Source organism: Zeus faber (genome assembly GCF_960531495.2).
Source record: "Zeus faber genome assembly, chromosome: 1".
NCBI lineage: Eukaryota > Metazoa > Chordata > Actinopteri > Zeiformes > Zeidae > Zeus > Zeus faber.
Genome location: NC_137193.1, coordinates 25356472 through 25375383, shown reverse-complemented (window position 1 = coordinate 25375383; position 18912 = coordinate 25356472). Strand labels below are relative to the sequence as shown.

The 18912-nt window shown below is 45.5% G+C and overlaps 1 protein-coding gene across 1 annotated transcript; it reads left to right on the top strand.

The window, feature by feature from the left end:
* The first annotated feature begins 2105 nt into the window (after positions 1-2105).
* Positions 2106-8627, top strand: sem1 (SEM1 26S proteasome subunit). Its single transcript, XM_079998305.1, has 3 exons — positions 2106-2218; positions 2908-3001; positions 8422-8627. The coding sequence occupies exons 1-3, from the start codon at positions 2143-2145 to the stop codon at positions 8462-8464; spliced, it is 213 nt and encodes a 70-aa protein (XP_079854431.1). The 5' UTR covers positions 2106-2142; the 3' UTR covers positions 8465-8627.
* Positions 8628-18912: the final 10285 nt, after the last annotated feature.

Below are 18912 nucleotides of genomic sequence, written 5' to 3'. Positions count from 1 at the left end.
GACTGTCTCTCTCTCTCTCTCTCTCTCGCTCTCTCTCTCTCTCTCTCTCTCTGGCCGCCGACCTGTCCCGTCCCAGAGGGCCTTTGTGAAAAGGGCAAAGGAAAAATGTGACGCGAGAAGTCGTGGAGTCTGTCTGGGGCGGCCACCACCCCTCCACCCCTCCGCCCCTCTGCCCCTCTGCCCCTCCACCCCTCCGACCCTCCACCCCTCCGCCCTCCCATATCTCCATTCTCTCTCTCCCCTCCTCCTTGTCCTTCTCCCTTCCATGTCGCGGAGACTCCAGGCGCCACGTTGGTGTAACAGCAGTCTCAGGTATGCCCCTTCCCAGGGCTTCACCCCGAGATGGGACTGAGTGACACGCACACTGTGGCCTGGAGAGAGAGGGCAGGTGGAGGGACGGAGGCAAACAGAGCGTCTTTCATAACGACAGGAAGGGAATTCTCCGTAGCCTCGTCATTTTAAAAATTAGAATTATATCAAATCTACCACTGATGAGTCTTTATCCTTGTCAATTCACTTGCTGACACAACGTCTCCCATGGTCTATATTCATACCTGTGCTTTCTTTAAATGATAAACAGAATTTAAAAATAAATCCAGCAAGAGTGGTAGATTGGACAATTTAATGTAAATTGAAACACATTTGTTTTACATATACATTAAAACGCTATAAGTGACGAGGTTACAGAAAGCTTTACATGGTAGCGTTCACTTCCTCTGCCTCTCCTCCGCCCCTCTTGTTTCCCTCTCCGACGAATGTTGTGGCATTGTCATGTGTAAAGGCTTAGGATGATTACAAAATAATTTGAAAATAGAATAAGTGTGCGCAGTCTTAAATTGAGGTTTGCTCTGTCTGTCAACATATGACAGCTGCAGGCCAATTTTCATTGTGGCGCAAGTGGTTTTGTGGTAAATGTGGACTCTCGTTTATCTAAACTACATTCTAAGCTGTGGCTGCCGCTTCATTATTTGGGCAGGCCACATGGGTCACATTGTACATTTGTTCCTAAATGAGAAATTTGACTGACTTATACACATGTGTTTTGAGGAAAAGCGACTATGGGGCTATTCTTTTCTTTGCGATGGGTAATATGTGTGCCAGTGTGTGTGTGTGTGTGTGTGTGTGTGTGTGTGTGTGTGTGTGTGTGTGTGTGTGTGTGTGTTTGTGTGTTTGTGTGTTGTATTGCAGAACAAAACAGGATGAAGAGAGATAGAAAGAACGAAAAAAATATAGGGCACAATCATGGTATATTTTTCATTTATGCTGTGTCATTTGTTTCCTTTTCTTGTGATATATAATTGCTTATATATATATATATATATATATATATATATATATATATATATATATATGTATATATATATATATATATATATATATATATATATATATATATATATATATATATATATATATATATATATTGGAAATAAAATTCAAACAGTGCCTTTGGATCAAAATAGTTGTAATCTGAGCTGAAAATTGTTAATTAGAAAAGAAAGAAAGAAAGAAAGAAAAAAGAAAGATTGGTTTCATCTGATCTATTTGCCATGCAGTATTGTTTTTTTTAACATTGTTGTAAACCCTGTTGTAAACCCAGTACATATTCTCTACTGTACTCCCTATAGAGTACACACCATACATACAAAAAAATATATACATTTACAGTTTGTGTTGTATAGAATCAGAATCAGAATCAAGATTTTTTTTTTTGGCCAAGTTTTCTCACACATACAATGAATTTTACTCCGGTTGTCAGTGACTCATTTGTACAGAACATACAATGATGTAAAAAGAGGTGAAAAGAAAAAGAAATTTAAAGAACATTTTCAGAAAAATAGGTACATACACGAGGTAGGATCTATAATAAACACTATTGCAATATTACAATGTGGGCAAGCGGCATATTCAATATACATTATGATAATATTTGTAAAATATATGACATATATTATTATATAACATAAAATAATTATATTCTATTATTAGCCTCAAATACTTAGATCATTTGAATCATAAGCCAACAGGACAGTTGTCAAACTTGCGCAACTGGCAGCCTGCGTCGCCCTGCGCAGCCGAGCGCCCTTGAAGCAGCTGAACGGCGCAACAACAACACGCACACACGCACACTCACCGGGCAACATGGCGGACAAGAAGCAGACCGTGGACCTGGGTTTACTGGAGGAGGATGATGAGTTTGAAGAATTCCCTGCAGAGGGTAAATCATCAAATTACGCGAACGAGGGCATCACATATTTATCCCCCCTCCTATTCACGCCGAGCGAAATGACTGACTATCGGTAGTATTACTATGTTGGGCCCTGCAACAGTGACTCAGCTAACGATGCTAAGCTAACGTTAGCAGCAGGGAGCGTGATAGGGAGCCTAGTAATGATTCCCTTTACCTGTGCAATGTTCTTTGGCCTTGCTGTATTTATCCATGGCCATGTCAAGACGGCTTCGTTGAATTGAATTAAGGAATTCGAATGGTTCTCAACGTACAACAAGCGGATGTGTCAGATTCAGGTGTTTAGCTAACGCTGGTGCTCGCTAACGCAGTCGCCTCTCCTCTGGTCTTGACGCCATCGCCTTGAGGACGAGCGGATTGTTGTGAATTATTATACGTGGTTGTTGAACGTGAGATACTGTTGTTGAACGTTGGATGTCGTAATCGAACATCAGAAATCGTAAATGAACGATATATTGTTATTGAACGTTACAAGTTCAAGAGATTATTTGTCACATACATACGGTCATACATATATGCAGTGAAATGTCATGACACCCGGTGATTACACACAATACGCTCACATATTGTCATTGGACGTTTATAACAACATTAGAATCCGTTATTTGACATCAGATAATGTTATGGAAATGGTGACAGTTGTATTGCCGTTTCCCCAGATTGGACAGGGCTGGATGAAGATGAGGACGCCCACGTGTGGGAGGACAACTGGGATGACGACAATGTGGAGGACGACTTTTCAAACCAGCTGAGGTATTCAAGATCACAGCATTCCACACCTCACACAGCAGGGTAGACGTTTGGTTTTTAGCCAAAAATTAACGGATGTGAGAAGATAGAGAAAGTGGAATAATGAATTTTTCTCTTTATTTGTCATTGAAGCTTTGAGTATGTATTCATAATGTGCCGCTCTTAATTATTTACCAAAGCAACTGCATTGGATTTGGTGGAATAGAACAATCAGAGAGTTACAAGGTTCCAATGTGCTGAAAATGCAGCATAAGCCCTCATTAGCAATTATGAATTGGGGAATGAAAATGTGAAATATCTTATTTCCACACTTAAAATCTGTACAGAAAACTTAGGCCACGGCTGGATTGTAGCCTTGTTGTGCCACCCAGAGTTGTCAGAATTACAGCTTATTGACATTTCAAGCACTGCTGGGGGTGATATTCTGAGTATAAGTCTTGCAGGGACAGTACAATTTCCTGCTATCTGGCTTCGTTGAGATGTGATGTTTCCGGGTGGAAAATTGGCGATAATTGTTTCTTAACACACTTATATAATGGCAAGTCTGTCCAAACAGATTTTGTTTTGTACAATATTACAGGCCTCAGGTTTTTAGGGTCTGATCGATTAATCAGTCCAACAATTTTGTTGAACACCACAGGGTGTTAAACTTGAGGCAACAAAGAACTTTCTTCTTCAGCCATAAACTTGCAGGTAAGAACAGTCACCCATCACATGCGAATAACCTGCTTGCAATTATTAGCTTTTCATCTTTCACATGTTTTGGATTCTTATTTAACTTTGGATACACAATACAAAATGCATATTTTTAGATGGATATTTTGTGACCATCACCATTGCTTGATAGTTTCTTGCTACAGTTGACACCATATTGTTTTCAGGGTGTTTTGCAATTTTGTCAGTAATGGATGATATTGTTTATTATTAGTATATTGTATTATTGTATTATTATTATTATTATTATTATTAGTATATTATTAGTATATTGTATATTTTCATATTGTTTTTGTTCAGATTTTTATTATTCTTGTTCTCCTTGGCATTTTTATGCCTAAAAGTGTCTGACGCACAGCAACCATCCAACCCACAGATATGAATGAGGTTTCGTTGGATTCAGCCTTTCAGATATTTTGTGATCCCAGTTTGATCCATATCGATCCATTATTGGTGCAGGAATTAGTTAAAAACCGTTGCAAATTTTCCGTAAGTAGCCGAACGTTGGCGTAGCAGGATGAGTTTGTGGAGCGGGATGCTTTGACATCATCATCCAATTTGTTGTATATGTGCATGTTGTGGTTCTGGGGGGGGCTTTGCATGGGGCGAGGTGTGCGCTGTAGACACCATTGGTGTGTATTGGTTGCTTCATGGAGGATTGGTGTCTGGTCGAGACAACACAGAACTTAGAACATTGGTTTGAACTGACGCTGTGAGCCTTGGGAAATTGCAAAATTGTAATTCTGCTCGATAAGAAGTAATGCTGCGTTACATGGAAACTTGGAAAACTGTAATTTGTGACTATATTTATTATTATTATTATTATTATTATTATTTACGTATAGTCGGTTCACAAGGGGTTTAGCTTCTAGTAGGAAACATAGAGCTCTTGTGGTTTTAGAGTTTAAAGTAGATAATTACTTTTTTTAATCGGTCAGTTTTGTGTCGACCAAAATCACTGATTCAGTTGAACTGATATTTTCAATGTAGGCTGAGAAAATCACACAAATCGGATAGAAGTGAAGTAAAGGAGACGGGCACGACTTACGTATGACCAAATGGTGAAGAAATTGCTGTAAGAAAGGGCGCTTCAACCAGTGTTTGGACCCGATCCAGATTTTAAAAGATGGAAACCTGTCTGGCTGCTCGCTTGGAGAAACACTCTGTCAATAATATCTGCTAATTAAATTGTGCACACACTAATTTCACAATGGCAAACCCTACATTGTCCACATCATTACAGTGCACTTTTTAAGAGGTCACACAGGTCACAGGACCCATCTTATAAATCATTATTCATTTTAAATGAAAAGTTTGAGGTTTAGTAAACTGTAAACAATTGCTTTAAAACACATTATTCTATGTATTCTAGATGTATACTTTTAAAATATATCTGTCTGAATTGAATGAATGCGTGAGTGATTAATTTATATAAACAGCATACTGTAGGTCATATGGACAGTATTGTCTGCTAAATGAGGTAATAAAATCTTAATTAGTCTTTAAGTCTTTATTTTAACCCTTAGTGCACAGTTTAGCATTTCTTGACGCTGTGAACATGCCGATCGGCCTAACATGAGTTACTTGTTGCTCAGTATGGCAATGTTCTGAGAGGTGCCACTTAAAAGTCTATTACAATGACACATCAAGCTCACAAGTTCTAGCTTAGTACCATAGGACAATAGCAACAAATTGTTTTGTTCTATGGATGCACCGCTTGTTAAAATAACAATTTGTCTGATACCAATATTTTCAGAGTTCCCCTGAACGCAGCATTACTTACAGTTTTCCAAGTTCCAATGAACACATCAGTTCCTGCTTGGAGCGCTGCAGAGAGCCCTGTCTGTGTCTTCTGAATACTATTGTGGATGGCATTGTTCTCCGAGCTGGAATAAAAAAATTAAAAAAAAAAAAGCTAAAATCGGGAACCAAATATACTTTGGCAGCCTTCAATATACCTGGACTGCCCGTCCAAGTGAAGTTTACATAGATGACACGGCTTAAAAACTACTGGTAATGATGTTTACAATAGACAAGCTTAGGAAGCCTTTCTTTAGTCCTTCCTTTGGTTCCGTTATTCCAAATACAAAGTCATGGCACTTTTGACCCTTTTTGTCCCTCTGCAGTTTCCGTAGTCCAAGCTGTGGTTTGACCCATTTTGTTCCTCCTGTTGCTCCGTGCCTCCTCACGTACACACTAACAGGGTTTAGCTTGAGCCGCTCGTGCTAAGAACATGCTCCGCTCTTCTCTCGTTCGAGTGGCTCTTTGGGTCATCTTTCTCCTTTACTGGACGGCGTTTCAGAGGTGGAGCAACACAGTTTTCTTACCGTAGTTGTAGTTGCGTGATTTAAGCAATTATTACGTACCTTTTGGATTTACTCTTGTGAAACAAGATTTCGTTGTGGATATATTTTGTTACCTGCGGAATTTGGAATAAACACTTTTGTGATCTTTTTTTTATACCGGTGTCACTTGGATGTCTTTTCTAAGAAGAGTGCATTATACACGAGTAACCAGCAGTTCCAACTACCACCGAAGCTCCCACATGTGGGAAACACTAAACGTTGGCCACTGCCATGTCATGTCAACTTATTTGCAGAAAGGGCTGATGGCGGTCAACGGGGCAAATATTGGCCGATACCGATGTACGGCGATAAATCTGTGCTTCCCTATTGTTTGTAGTTATACTTAAATTGTTTTGTCAGCTGGAAACCATTCTATGCAACAGTAACCCCTAAAGCTATTCTCTGTGACACTCGTACTCTGAGAATAATCAGTATCTCTTTAGAGACGAGTAGCTAGTTTATTTTCGTTTGACTACGCTTTAGATAGTAATATAGCATTGTTTTATTCAGAATGGGCCGGTACGCCATTTCTAGAAGATATTGTTTAAAGGCACATGTCATATGTGCAGTCATCTAATCCATAGCTGCATGTAGGGCTGTGACGGTATGAATATTTTCTCACCGCGGTGAAAAGCAACGTGTAACATTTTTATTTTTTTAATTTATTGTTAATTCCACAGTGACGTCACTTAACCGCTGTTATCGTCACGTCACTCTGACCGGTCTGCGGGTACACAGCCCCATACGCAGCAAGCTGTGATGCACTGTGTGTTCTGACACTTTCCTATCATAGCAGCATGAACTTTTTCAGCAATTTGTGCTACAGTAGCTCTTCTGTGGGATCGGACCAGACAGATTGGACTTCACTCCCTAAGCGTACAATGAGCCTATGGGCCATTGTGCACCCATGAATCTGTTGCCGGTAAACCGGTTGTCCTTCCTTGGACCACTTTTAGTAGGTGCTAACCACTGCATACTGGGAACACCCACAAGACCTGCCATTATGGAGATGTTCTGACCCAGTCGTCTAGCCATCACAATTTGTCCTCGTCAAAGTCGCTCAGATCCTTACGCTTGCCCATTTTTCCTGCTTCCAATACATCAACTCCTAAGAAGTGACTGTTACCTTGCTGCCTAATATATCCCATCCCTTGACAGGTGCCATTGGAACGAGATGAGCAATGTTATTCACTTTACCTGTCAGTTAGGGCTGAACGATTTGGGAAAATAATCAAATTGCGTTTTTTTTGGGGGGGGGGGGGTTTAAGACCAATATTGTGATTGCAATTTAGTATTCAAACTTGTTTTAAGTTCCTTGTCCTCTGTATTATTCACTAAACACAAGCAATGAAATGTGCTCTAGTATGACCAACACAACATTGGATAGAGTCAACATATAAACTGCTCTTTCCTGTTGGCCAAGCCTATGTGTTATGATGAAGTGAGATGAATCGATGCACGGATTGATATTAATAACATATCTGTATTTAACTATTGAAGTTTAGAAAGAAAAACCTTCAATCACAGTAGAAAGTTGACTGTGTTTGAATATTAAATTGAATATGTAGTGTTTCAGCAGAAAATGTATTATTTTTGATAAGAAATGTTGCGCGCCTACGTCCACACACAGGTAGCGGCGCTGCATGTGCTCAGGGACAGCTTCATGCTCATTAAATAAAAAATAAAAAAAAATAAAAATGGTAAATCAAAAAAACAGACACATTGTGGAAGAGGCTCTCGACAGGTGTTCCGGGCTCTGGCAGCAATACGCACAGCGCACCGCAGCTCTGGCCGGAGCACCGGGTCTCTCCGTGGGGGGCAGGGGAGAGGTTAAAACAATCTCTATAGGCTGGAGGGGGGGGCATGGGGAAAGTGTCCCCATTACCCACGGGGTCGTTCCATTAGGAGACTTAAAATAAGATCACAGTGTTCTGGTGCGCCGATCGTGTGCACACACACATGCACGACGGCGACAAAAAAAGATCACTTTTTAAATTTATTTATTTATTTGTTTTTTAATCGCAGGCTTTGCGATTTGAAAATTGCGTTCTGTTTAATTGCGATGTCGGTTTGAATTCGATTAATCGTTCAGCCCTACAGTCAGTGGTTTTAATAGTGTGTGTGTGTGTGTGTGTGTGTGTGTGTGTGTGTGTGTGTGTGTGTGTGTGTGTGTGTGTGTGTGTGTGTGTGTGTGTGTGTGTGTGTGTGTGTGTGTGTTCATATTCACATTCACTTTCACGCCTGTCTCCTAAGGCTTCTCTCAATCAATAGCAGAGGGCACTTATGCCTCCACCACCCACTGGTAATCATCTCCACTGACTCACTCTGGTTTTTTTTTTCCTTTTCTTTTTCGTCTCCTTTCAGAGCGGAGCTGGAAAAACACGGCTACAAGATGGAGACGTCGTAGTGGCTTCCGGAGCTCGCCGATATTGCCGATAGGCGCAGGATATGGACATTCATGTTTAAATATTATTTGCAGACATTACCATACACAGTGGATGGAGATGAAACATTGCTCATTTCTCTGTTTTTGTTTTGAGATAATGACCGAAGTAAAGTGTTTTTGAAAAAAAAAAAAAAAAAAGTTGTTTGTGTTTTTTATTGGTTGACCCGGAGTGATGTCATAGTTCACTGACTCCATCGCCTCAGTCGATTGTTTCAAGGATCCCTGGTATAATCGAGGGAACCAAGTGAAAGTGAGTTGAGTGCTTGGTTTTCAGAATGTCCGTGAAATGGGACAAATAACAGAATTCAGGATGCCGCCACCGCTCGCGTCACTTCCAGTTTGTCGTGTGACCTGGTCCCCTCGGCTCCCCTGAGGTCCCATGACCTCCCAAATATTATCCTTTTATACATTAAACCGAATGGATATGTCCAAGTACTTTAGAATAGGAGATCTTAAAGTCATGGTCTGGCTATAATATCTTAGATGATAGTTTTATTAGTTAGGGCCATTGAGCTCCTTTGTGGCGTGGCTGTCCGGGTAACACTTAACCCACTTGTAATGGATGGCAAATTATTGCCCTGTGACACACTCCACATCTAGTTTAGACTGCATCAATTTGCATAACATTACCCGAGTTTCAAGTGCTGCAGATTTTATTTTTAACCTAATATTCCTCCGAATATTGAACGAGCACAGGCTATGGGACTCCACAAAGCTCCAGCCGAACAGCTATCGGCGAGAGAGGTCAGTGGGGGGGGGGGGGGGGGGGGGTGGAGAAAAGGTAAGTTTGTGGGGTTAAGGAAAGTGGAAGAGATTTACATAAAATGTGCTCTGGCAGCACACACAATGGGTGAGGATGGGTTGTACAAAGCGGCGCACACTTTGAGGCAGGTCCTCCACAGCGTGCAGCACAACAGCCTCCTTCCCTCTCAGCCCCACAGCGCGGGTCCGAGTCCCTCAAGGAGAGATTATCCACTGCCGCGTTTGTCGGAGACGGGGAGGAAGTCCCAGCGTGGGGTCTCCCGGCAGGCCCTGCCTGGGCCTGCCTCTGCCCCCGAGCGGGCCCTGCGCTTCCGCTCGGCGCGACGGGGGGGCCCTCACTGTGAACCAGAGGCCAATTTGGCCCAGCCACACTCCCCCGGCAAAATGATTTCTCTCAGCGCTTTGTCGACTCTCAGTCCCAGGGTCCTAATGAGGTGAAATGGATGCCTGCAAGGACCCCGGCTCCAAGAGGCGCCTTCATCCGGCTTAAAAAGAAGCCTTCTCTATCTGTGGATAAAGCCCTCCAAAAGCAGTCTCGTTAAGTCAAGGAATTTTTTTTTTTAGAAATTTCAATTGGAGAAGTGGGAAAACGGTGCAATATAAATGTGAATGTAGAAATTTTAAAACAAAACTTTTTGAATGAAATTAGTGGTTATTTTTTTTAAGTGCGATTAATATTTTTCCCCTTCCTCTTCCTTACAAGAGCGGTGGCGTCCATTCCTATTTGAAAGCACTCCTTCCTCCTGCGCTTCAGAGGCTACTGCTCAGGGTAAGATATTACGGGCTCAACGTTAATGGTCGTTTTATATTGCTAGTGCAGTGCCCGTTCAAAACACGCTTGTTCGCTCATCCAGACAGAGACAGAGAACATCGATTCCTTCCTTTATAGTTGCACCCCTTTCCCACTGCACCAAAAATCGGGAACACCCGCAAACATCCAGCGTTTGTCACCAGTGGGAAAGGAAAAACCTGGGTGGGACTCAGACCCGGGTTTTGATAGGCTCCACCTCCGATCGGCTCTGGTGTGAACAGGACTCCCGGGTCGACCCGCTCCATTTTGGCTCCTTTACCTGCGCATTGCGATTCCTGACGCTGGCGCATAAATAGACAGGAACATCCCTGTATCATTCCATCATTTCATATCCCATTTAGAACCCAAAACCAAATCCATTCATCCAGAAGTTATTGACTTTTTCAGGGATCGCTCTGAGGGGACCACCACGGAGAACCCCCACGCTCCCCGCCGCCGAAGGACCGTGGCGCAGCATGGAGTATCCGTGCGTGGGCGCGCACCGGCAACATGGAGTATCGGTGCTGCCGTTGCTCCACGTGTAGTGTCGGGTCGTTCATGAACAATCGGATTCTTTTGAACGGCTCAAAATCCCCCCCCCCCCAAGTTTTATGTCGTTGTTTGTTTAGGTTGCTGTCTCCTCTACCTTTTTATTCCCAATAACACTGGAACTGTGACACGCCCCTTTTCCAGCGTGTTTGTGACGTCGAAAAAACGGCATTTTTCCTGCCAATGGGAAAGGCGTCAATTGCGGTGTGAAAAGGGTATTTGATGAACCTGGCTCATTGCTATCCTGCTGAAAGGATCAAGTTCCTGTTTTCTATCAGTTATCATCCCGACCAATCGGCTTCATATCGCCACCTGGCAGTTCGTCGGAGAACGCCGCACAAATTGCACCTGAACGACAACGTCGCAGCCGGCGCTCCCGATTGGATGCAACGTTAATCGATTGAAGTCAAATAATTCATGTGCTTTAATGAACAAGAGGGAACAAAGGAGGGGCGGTTGCCAGGTCCACGAAACACTGGGATCCACGCACAGCCCCGAAAGTCCTAGTGCCGCCGGGCCACGCGATTCTTCCCGAGGTCAGAAAGTCAGTGGGGTGAGAGAATCAGTAAGTGAGCGCAACAGAGGAGGATCCAAGGCCCATTTTGTTTGTGCCAAGAGCGTGTAAGATTGGTCCCTTGTGTTGGACGCTCGTCGGGGGCCCCCCAGAAGCCCGCCGGGCCTTTCACTTTCACCAGATCATCTCTCCCCATTCATCGCCGCTCGTCATTATTTAGAATTTGCGTTACCTTTTTTTTTTTTCCTTTTGTGCATCCTCCGTGAACCGCATGATTCACCTTGACACAAGCGCCGGGACCGATATCGATTGACGGTAGAAAGGAATCTTTGTATTTTTTTATTTTTTAATTTTTGCATATGAAACCTGAGCAAATCGAGGGGAAAATACCATTTTGACTTAGTTCCACAGTGAGTTGCCATGTAGGGAATTTAATCTCTTTGATAGAACTATGAAAATTCAAATTAAAAGACAGGATCCCCTCCGGCACAGAAAATTCGCCATTGTCCTTGAAAAATATAACCAACGGTTCGACAGGTTTGCCTTCATCAGGGTGTCCCACGAACTCGATTGTCACATGACTTTCAACGCTGTCATCTTGATTGTTGCCAAGGCCTCTGTCAAGAATTTTTTCATCGATCAATAACACTTTTTTATTTTTTTTACTTTCTTTCCTTACCTCCATGCGTCCGAAACTTCACGGCCCCGCGTAAGAGCGGCGAGGCACAGGAAAGGGCTATTTCACCGCGCTCGGTGTAAGAAGATGGCAGATTCATTGTTCCCGGAGCCCCAGGGCCTCGTGGGCGAGGGCCCCCCCCCGCTGTGTCAGCGCAGAAGACCCACAACGCGGCTCGGAGCTATATTTTCCTCCTCCTGCCCACATGCCCCGTGACTCTTCCATCTCACCAGCAGCGGGCCTCCTCTCTCTCTATCTCTCTCTCTATCTCTCTCTCTATCGCTCTCTCTCTCTCTCTCTCTATCGCTCTCTCTCTATCTCTCTCTCTCTCTCTCTCTTCTCCGGCATCATCGATCCCGGGAGAAGACAGGGGGCCGTCGCGGTGCGGCTAAGGAGCGTGCTTGCAGCTGCTACAATAATAGCCCTAATTGCATGTTTCTTTTGTGGGGCTGAAATTAGTGGTGGGGCTACAATACTACTACTACAACCCCCCACCCCCCTCCATCCTTCCATCTTTACCAAGAGTAAAGATGGAGACCGGGAGTTTTTTTTTTTTTTTTTAAGGGAGAGCCAGCATCCCTCACTGAGGGGTTTTGGGGTTTGCCAGCGAGACCCATCACCGCCACCCACTGCCAAGCTGCCCCCACACCTGCACACACCCCCGCCAAAGTAAACACAGATAATAAGGTGTAATTACTTTAGAAAATAATGACGAGGAGCAACCCCCCTCTGCTCTCGGTGCGACAAAAGGCCGCCTGTTTTGTTGTGGGGGGGGGGGCATCCCCTGAGGACCCCTCTCTAAAAGACCCAAGGGCCCTACTGAGAGTCCCTTATTGGACGGCTGCCAGCATCAAGGTCTAGTCGCGCTTTTTAAGTCTCTTGTGCCTTAACTACCGCAATTAACTCGTATGGAAGTGACCGGGGGCCGGATTGTCATCTCTTTTTCAATCCTGATCAAAATGATCCTCTGATCTCCTGGTTTGGCCTCTTCCTGACTCATAGCGTCCCCCAATCATTGAAAAAAAAAAAATTGGAGTTCTTTGTAAACACTAGAACTTGGAAAAGTCGGGATATGAAATGATTGATGTTGACTGCTATCTATTACTTTATTCGATTGTACATTTTTGGATATCATTTCCCATGCAATGCCGCTGATACTAGAATAATGTGAAAGTGATGCTTCTCCAAATAAAAAACGACCTTTCAAAATGAAAAAATAAATAAATAAAAATCGGCATGTGAGACGCTGCCTTAAGATGGAACGTATTTCATAATCCAAGCGTCAGCCAAGAAACCAGACCTTACTTTCCGTCTTCCAGAAAAAAAAACCTCACAAAGCAAACACCGCTCGTGTTTTGGTCGTTGGAAACGGCCAAGACCTGGCTTTGACACCAGCGTACGTATCAGGAATCATATTTGACCCCGGGATCGAGTAGTACGGGATGAGACGGCACCGCGGCAATTTTTTCAACCCCCGTTAGCACATGTGGGCTCGCCCACATGGAGCACAATATCTGGCTTGTATTTCACACATTTCCAACGAAAAAAAAAAAAACGCCGCCCTCCCCCACCTGCTTCTTCTCCATCGGACCCCATCACAGGGACATCTAGGAAATCGGGGATCGGGGGATTGACTTATCGGGGCAACGGGAACGTGACACCGAGCGGTTCTGACAGTGGCGGTTCAGGCGGAGGGGCCTCCGCCTCACTTAACCCGGCCGGGGCCCTAACTCGATCCGACAGGTTGGCACACGGAGGGAAACGGACGGGAATGTTTCGGTTTAATGCCATCCCCGGCGGTTGAGTCACTGTGAAAACACAAAACAAAACTTTGGGGTTTGAAGTCAGAGCGGATTTATGAGTCCCCCCCCGCCCCCCAGTCGCAGAGCTAGGGGTTTGACGTTCTACCCCCCCCCCCCCCCCCCTTACCCCCACGAGTGATCCTCGATGGATGAATGTTCAATTTTGCGTGGACACGACAGGAACGCGCTGAGGTAATAGAAAACACATCGTCCTGGACGCGAGGGTACAGCGAGAGAATCAAAAGTTGCTCAACCGACCCAACGAACCCTCTGACCCACCATCCCGAACCTCTGCCTCAAAGCCGACGCCGATGACCAAGAATCCAACGCATTCTGAGGCTGTGTGGAGCTCGGACGGGGTAGCGGCAAGTTTTTTTTAAATTTTTTTTATTTTTTTGATGAACACAGAAGGGAGAGATAATAGCGGGTGTGATGAAGGGTGTAATGTACAGTAAATAAGTGTTCCGTGTGAGTCATCCCTCACGCTGTTATTAGACCCCGGCAAGTGCAACCGAGCCGAACGCTCCTTGTTTTTATTTTATAAAGTGATGAGGATGTTAACACCACCCCACCCCCTCCTCCAGTGAGCATATCTGTTTTCACTGCACTTTTTTTAATTGGACATTGGACAGTGAAGGAGAAAGAGAAATTAAGCGGTCGGGCGCAGGGGGCCGGGGCGGGCGTCACATTTAGAAACCAGGAATAGCTTCTTTTTTTCTCTCTCCGCCCAGGGCAATTAAGGGAGTCTCCGCTATTAGGGCCTTTGGCGAATTATCACGCCTTTTTTAATTGTAATTAATCAATGACTGAGCGCCCTCACGCGCCATCGATCCGGCGTTAACAGAATCGGCGGCGACCTGAGAGCAACGGATGGGCGGCCGCTCTGGGCCGGACCGCGACGTCGGGGTGGGACGCTTGACGACAGCATGTGCAGTGCAAGTCATAGCCACAAATTGACTTTCAGTTGTCAGACTGAGATGGGCGTCCTCTGCAGAGGTTCGCTCGGAAGGTGAAATGGACAAAAGGGGGGATTCGACCGTATTTTGAGCATTTACTGGAGTCGACTCGCTCGCACGCATGTGTTGGCGACACGGCCATAATTCGGCCGGGAGAATCCGCGAGGAGTCTGAATCTGGGCGTCTTGAGTTTGACACACATTCAGGAATTTGGGATGCCCGCAATTTGAAATTCAAGCACAAAAAAATGGACAAATGGACAAACCAGCAAGACTATCTTCATTGTGCAAAGAGAAAAGTCAACCGATGAACAATAGCATATGTTTAGTGATAGACACAATTATAAAGGAGCACAAAACATTCTCTCTCGCTCGCTCTCTCTCTCTCTCTCTCTCAGAGTGGGAGGCCTTGGCCCAGCCACAGTCAACTGGTCCCGGTCCCAACAAGGAAACAATTAATCATGTGTGAGCGGCTGTCTGAGCGTCTGCGATCTGGACAACAACAACGCTCAGCTATCCAACCCCCCCCCCCCCCCCCCCCCCTCTCCCCCGAAGGCACCGCGGCCAGCGCACCACGCAGGCATGTGCTTTCTCTCATCCTCGCACTCACAGATGTGGAGAAAGAAGAATGGACTCACTCACACTTACTTGCACGAACACGCACGCACGCACGCACGCCCGCACGCACGCACACACGCACGCACGCATGCGCATACACACACACAGTTTCATGTACATACAAACATGCGTCACATGTTCAACAAGACACACACACACACACTGGCAGATGTGGTGATGTGCATTAATGCGAGAACATGGCCCCGCTTCAGAACAAATGTGGAAGGGATTAGCCGCGGGCAATAACACGCACACGCACACACACACGTACACACGTACACACACACACACACACACACACACACACACACACACACACACACACACAGGTGCTCACAGTTTTGTCAACCTTATCGGATAGATGTCACCACTTGCTAATGGCCAAGATGACATATTAGCGGAGATGTACATTGCCGACTCGCTTAGCAAGTCCAAGGATCAAAGACGGACTGGAACCCCCCCAAATATTTTCACAGTTGAATCTGTGGGTCACGGTGGGCTTTGATATATCAAACTTCGCTTTAAAGCTCCAAAATTGGGCGAAGGGCGTTGGACTTTGACACAGCAAACTGGAATTGAAGGAAAATTTGGTCCTCCCAAAATGAACTCTTCGCCCGCCAGTGTAGCAGGTTAGGGCTGAGTCAATCCAGAGAGGAGAGGAGGAAATTCGCCCTCATATTCTCACTGCCGTGTCCCTCTCAGACTCCTGCTGTGTTCACCTATGTGTAGGAAAGGTGTGTCTATCCAAACACTGATTCAAGTGTGTTCATATTTATATTCCCTGGCCTGCTAGGGGCTGCCAGAGTGTGTGTCTTGTTCATCAGTGCACCTATTAGCGCGTGTCCAACATGGGAAGGAAAAAGAAAAAGCCTTCTGACCAGAGCGGAGCCAACAAAGAGCACCGGTGTGTGTTTCAGGATGAGGCGTCTGGAGGGCATCAGGGGTCCGCGGCAGATCGGTAGTGACACAGGTTACGCCGGAGGTCCTCCTGCCAAAAACACATCGCCCAAAGTCTGCTTTGACTAAGTTGGCAGTGAGGTAAAAGGCCGATATTTCCACGAAGCAATCTTTTCTCGTTTGTTTTGCAAAATGCCACCCATCCACTTCAGCCGAGGGATGAGGTTGGGTGTATCTGTAGGGATGGTTTATGGAAAGATTACATTTTCCAACGGCAAATAAGCCGAAACGAATCGAGAAAGGCATTCCATAACATTTGTATTTGGCAAATTAAGTGCTCCAATCATCCGGTTGAATGCTTATGGGCTGTTAGGCGGGTATTTGAGGGGATTTCGACTTGTATGCGGCGCACGGTGCCGTTGAGCGACTCGCACATCAACGGGAGAAGGGGAGTCTTCAGTTAAGTGAGAGAAGAGTGAGCGAAAGTAGACAGGGCTGAGATGTCTTAGTTGTTTATGAAACAAGATGGAGACAGGTAAATTCATTGCGGAGAGAGACGGCCCATTATCATGCTGACAGCTCGGGGAGCTCGGATGGAGAGCGCTATCGAGGCGAACAGCATTCATCATCCTGCCTTCGTCTGCAGGGGGGGAAAAAAAAGTGTCGCGTGTCTATCAGTGTCTATCAGCTAACACATGGCTTTCTGCCGTTTGGTCTTTCTGTTCGGGTGGCAGCCCGACGGGAAGAGGAACCGGAAAGGACTTAAAGATTTGCTGCCGCTGTCGCTCCCCCTCAAAGGCCGGCCGCCCCTCTGATCGCTTCCCACAATGCCCCCTTGCGCCGAGGGCCCGTGTGATCAGCGGTTATGAGAAAACGCAGGAATCCGAGAGACAGTCCGACCCGCTCTGTGTGTGTGTGTGTCTGTGTGTGTGTGTGTGTGTGTGTGTGTGTGTGTGTGTGTGTGTGTGTGTGTGTGTGTGTGTGTGTTGTGTGTGTGTGTGGGGGAGCCTCCTCTTTTCCCTGTGTTCTTCCCTCTTGCTCTTCCCCCCTCCCTCCCTGGTCCCTGTGCGTTTGCGGGCAGCATCTGGGTCCGTTTATCGCGGCCCGGGCGAGCAGACAGGCCCAGGGACCCCCGTACCCTCTCGGGTTGCAGGACCCCGGTGTGCTTCAGTGTGGGTCCTTGTTGTTGTGAGGTGGAGGGGGGTGGGGTTGGGCTCAGGCTCGTCTGGACCATCTCAAAGCTCCCATCCACCCATCCTCCTCCTTCTTCTCCAGGCTCCCTGGAACCCCCAGAGCCTTGGCCCAACCCCAACGCCCCCAGAGCATGGTTAGTGTAGTGCTTCATCCTAACTGAAGGACGCTAAACAGAGCCAACCAGAAGCTACGGCCCAGCCAGCTCATACTCAGGGTTTTTCGGAGGGTTTAGGGTCCGGACGAGGGGGGCGGTGGATGCAAAGTCAGCAGTGAGGGGACGTCAGATGCGTCCGTAATACGTCCGGGAAATGCACGCCCATCTCGTGAGCCCCGAAGTTAAAACCCTGCCGGAAGCTCCGGGGCAGAGACGGCTGCCGCTTTCGGTATAATCCATATTTCTGTCAGTCCGGGTTAGAGCGCCGGGCACCTGAATGGAAGCAGAGCGAGTGCGACTGCTCACTCTAAGTCGTCGGGAAGTTATTCAAACACTCACTTACTTCGATATAAACACAGAGCCAGCGCTTGTCACGCGCTATTACAGGGACGCTGTTTACGCCGACGCCACTTTCATGCAGCGCCTGATTTGTTTTGGCGAGGCAGGATAGGGTTTGACAAGCCGCTGATTTGAAAGATCACACGAGGGATCGTCTCGTGGACGGACGGCACATTGGTTAAAGACGACCTCTATCCCTGATTTTAGCCAATGGTGCATTTTGGGAACTCACACTGAGGGACACTCCCTCCAATCAAAGCTCTTCTCACACCATTGTAGTCTTTAATACAGAACAGATCCACCCCACACTATCTGGAGAGTCTGTCTGCTCTGTGGTTTTTGGTGAAACTCCTACATTTTTATTTTAAAAATCCCATCTCTGGCATGTATTAGGCTCGCATAGTTTGCCATTGTTGTTGTTATTGCACAACGGGTGTTTGCCTGGTTGTTTGCAGTGCTTTTGGCGGTTGAAAAGGGAAAAGGGTCAATCGAATCTTAGATATGACAGTTATTGGGACAGTTTCTCCCAAAATATTGTGTAGTCTTACCGCTAAGCTCAATATAAGTCGAGATAAAAAAGAATGCGCCGTCAATGACTCAGTTTTGACCAACGATGGAAGGCTTTTTCGTTTTTAAGAAATGACTTCATTTGCACATTTTACCCCTTTCACATTTGACCGTGTGATCAATATCACCGTCTCTAATATCTCAAGATGAGGTTGAAAATGTTGGCCGCAACTCTGTGGAACCGTGGAGACGAAAAAAAAAAACAAAGAAATAAAAAATAAAAAAATCAAAGCCATTGTCAAAAGTGGCTCTCTTCTCAGGTCAAAAACTCCAAAAACGAATTTGAATCTGATTACCATATCATGAATTTAAATGGGTGGCAATACATCATTAAGCCATTCCCACTTGAAAACTACAGTAGAATTCTCATTCAGACCAAAAAAATGGATAGTAAAAAGAGAATAAAGCCCCGAGTGCGAGTATTACTTTAAAGCTGTCAGAGAGAGAGAGAGAGAGAGAGAGAGAAAAAAGGACACGAGTGACTGACAGATGATAGCAATAAAAGAAAGAATGAACTGGCCATTTTACTGCGGTAGGGCCATTTGAGAAGGGATTATTAACTTGTCAGCTTTTCAACTTTTTCTTCCCCGGA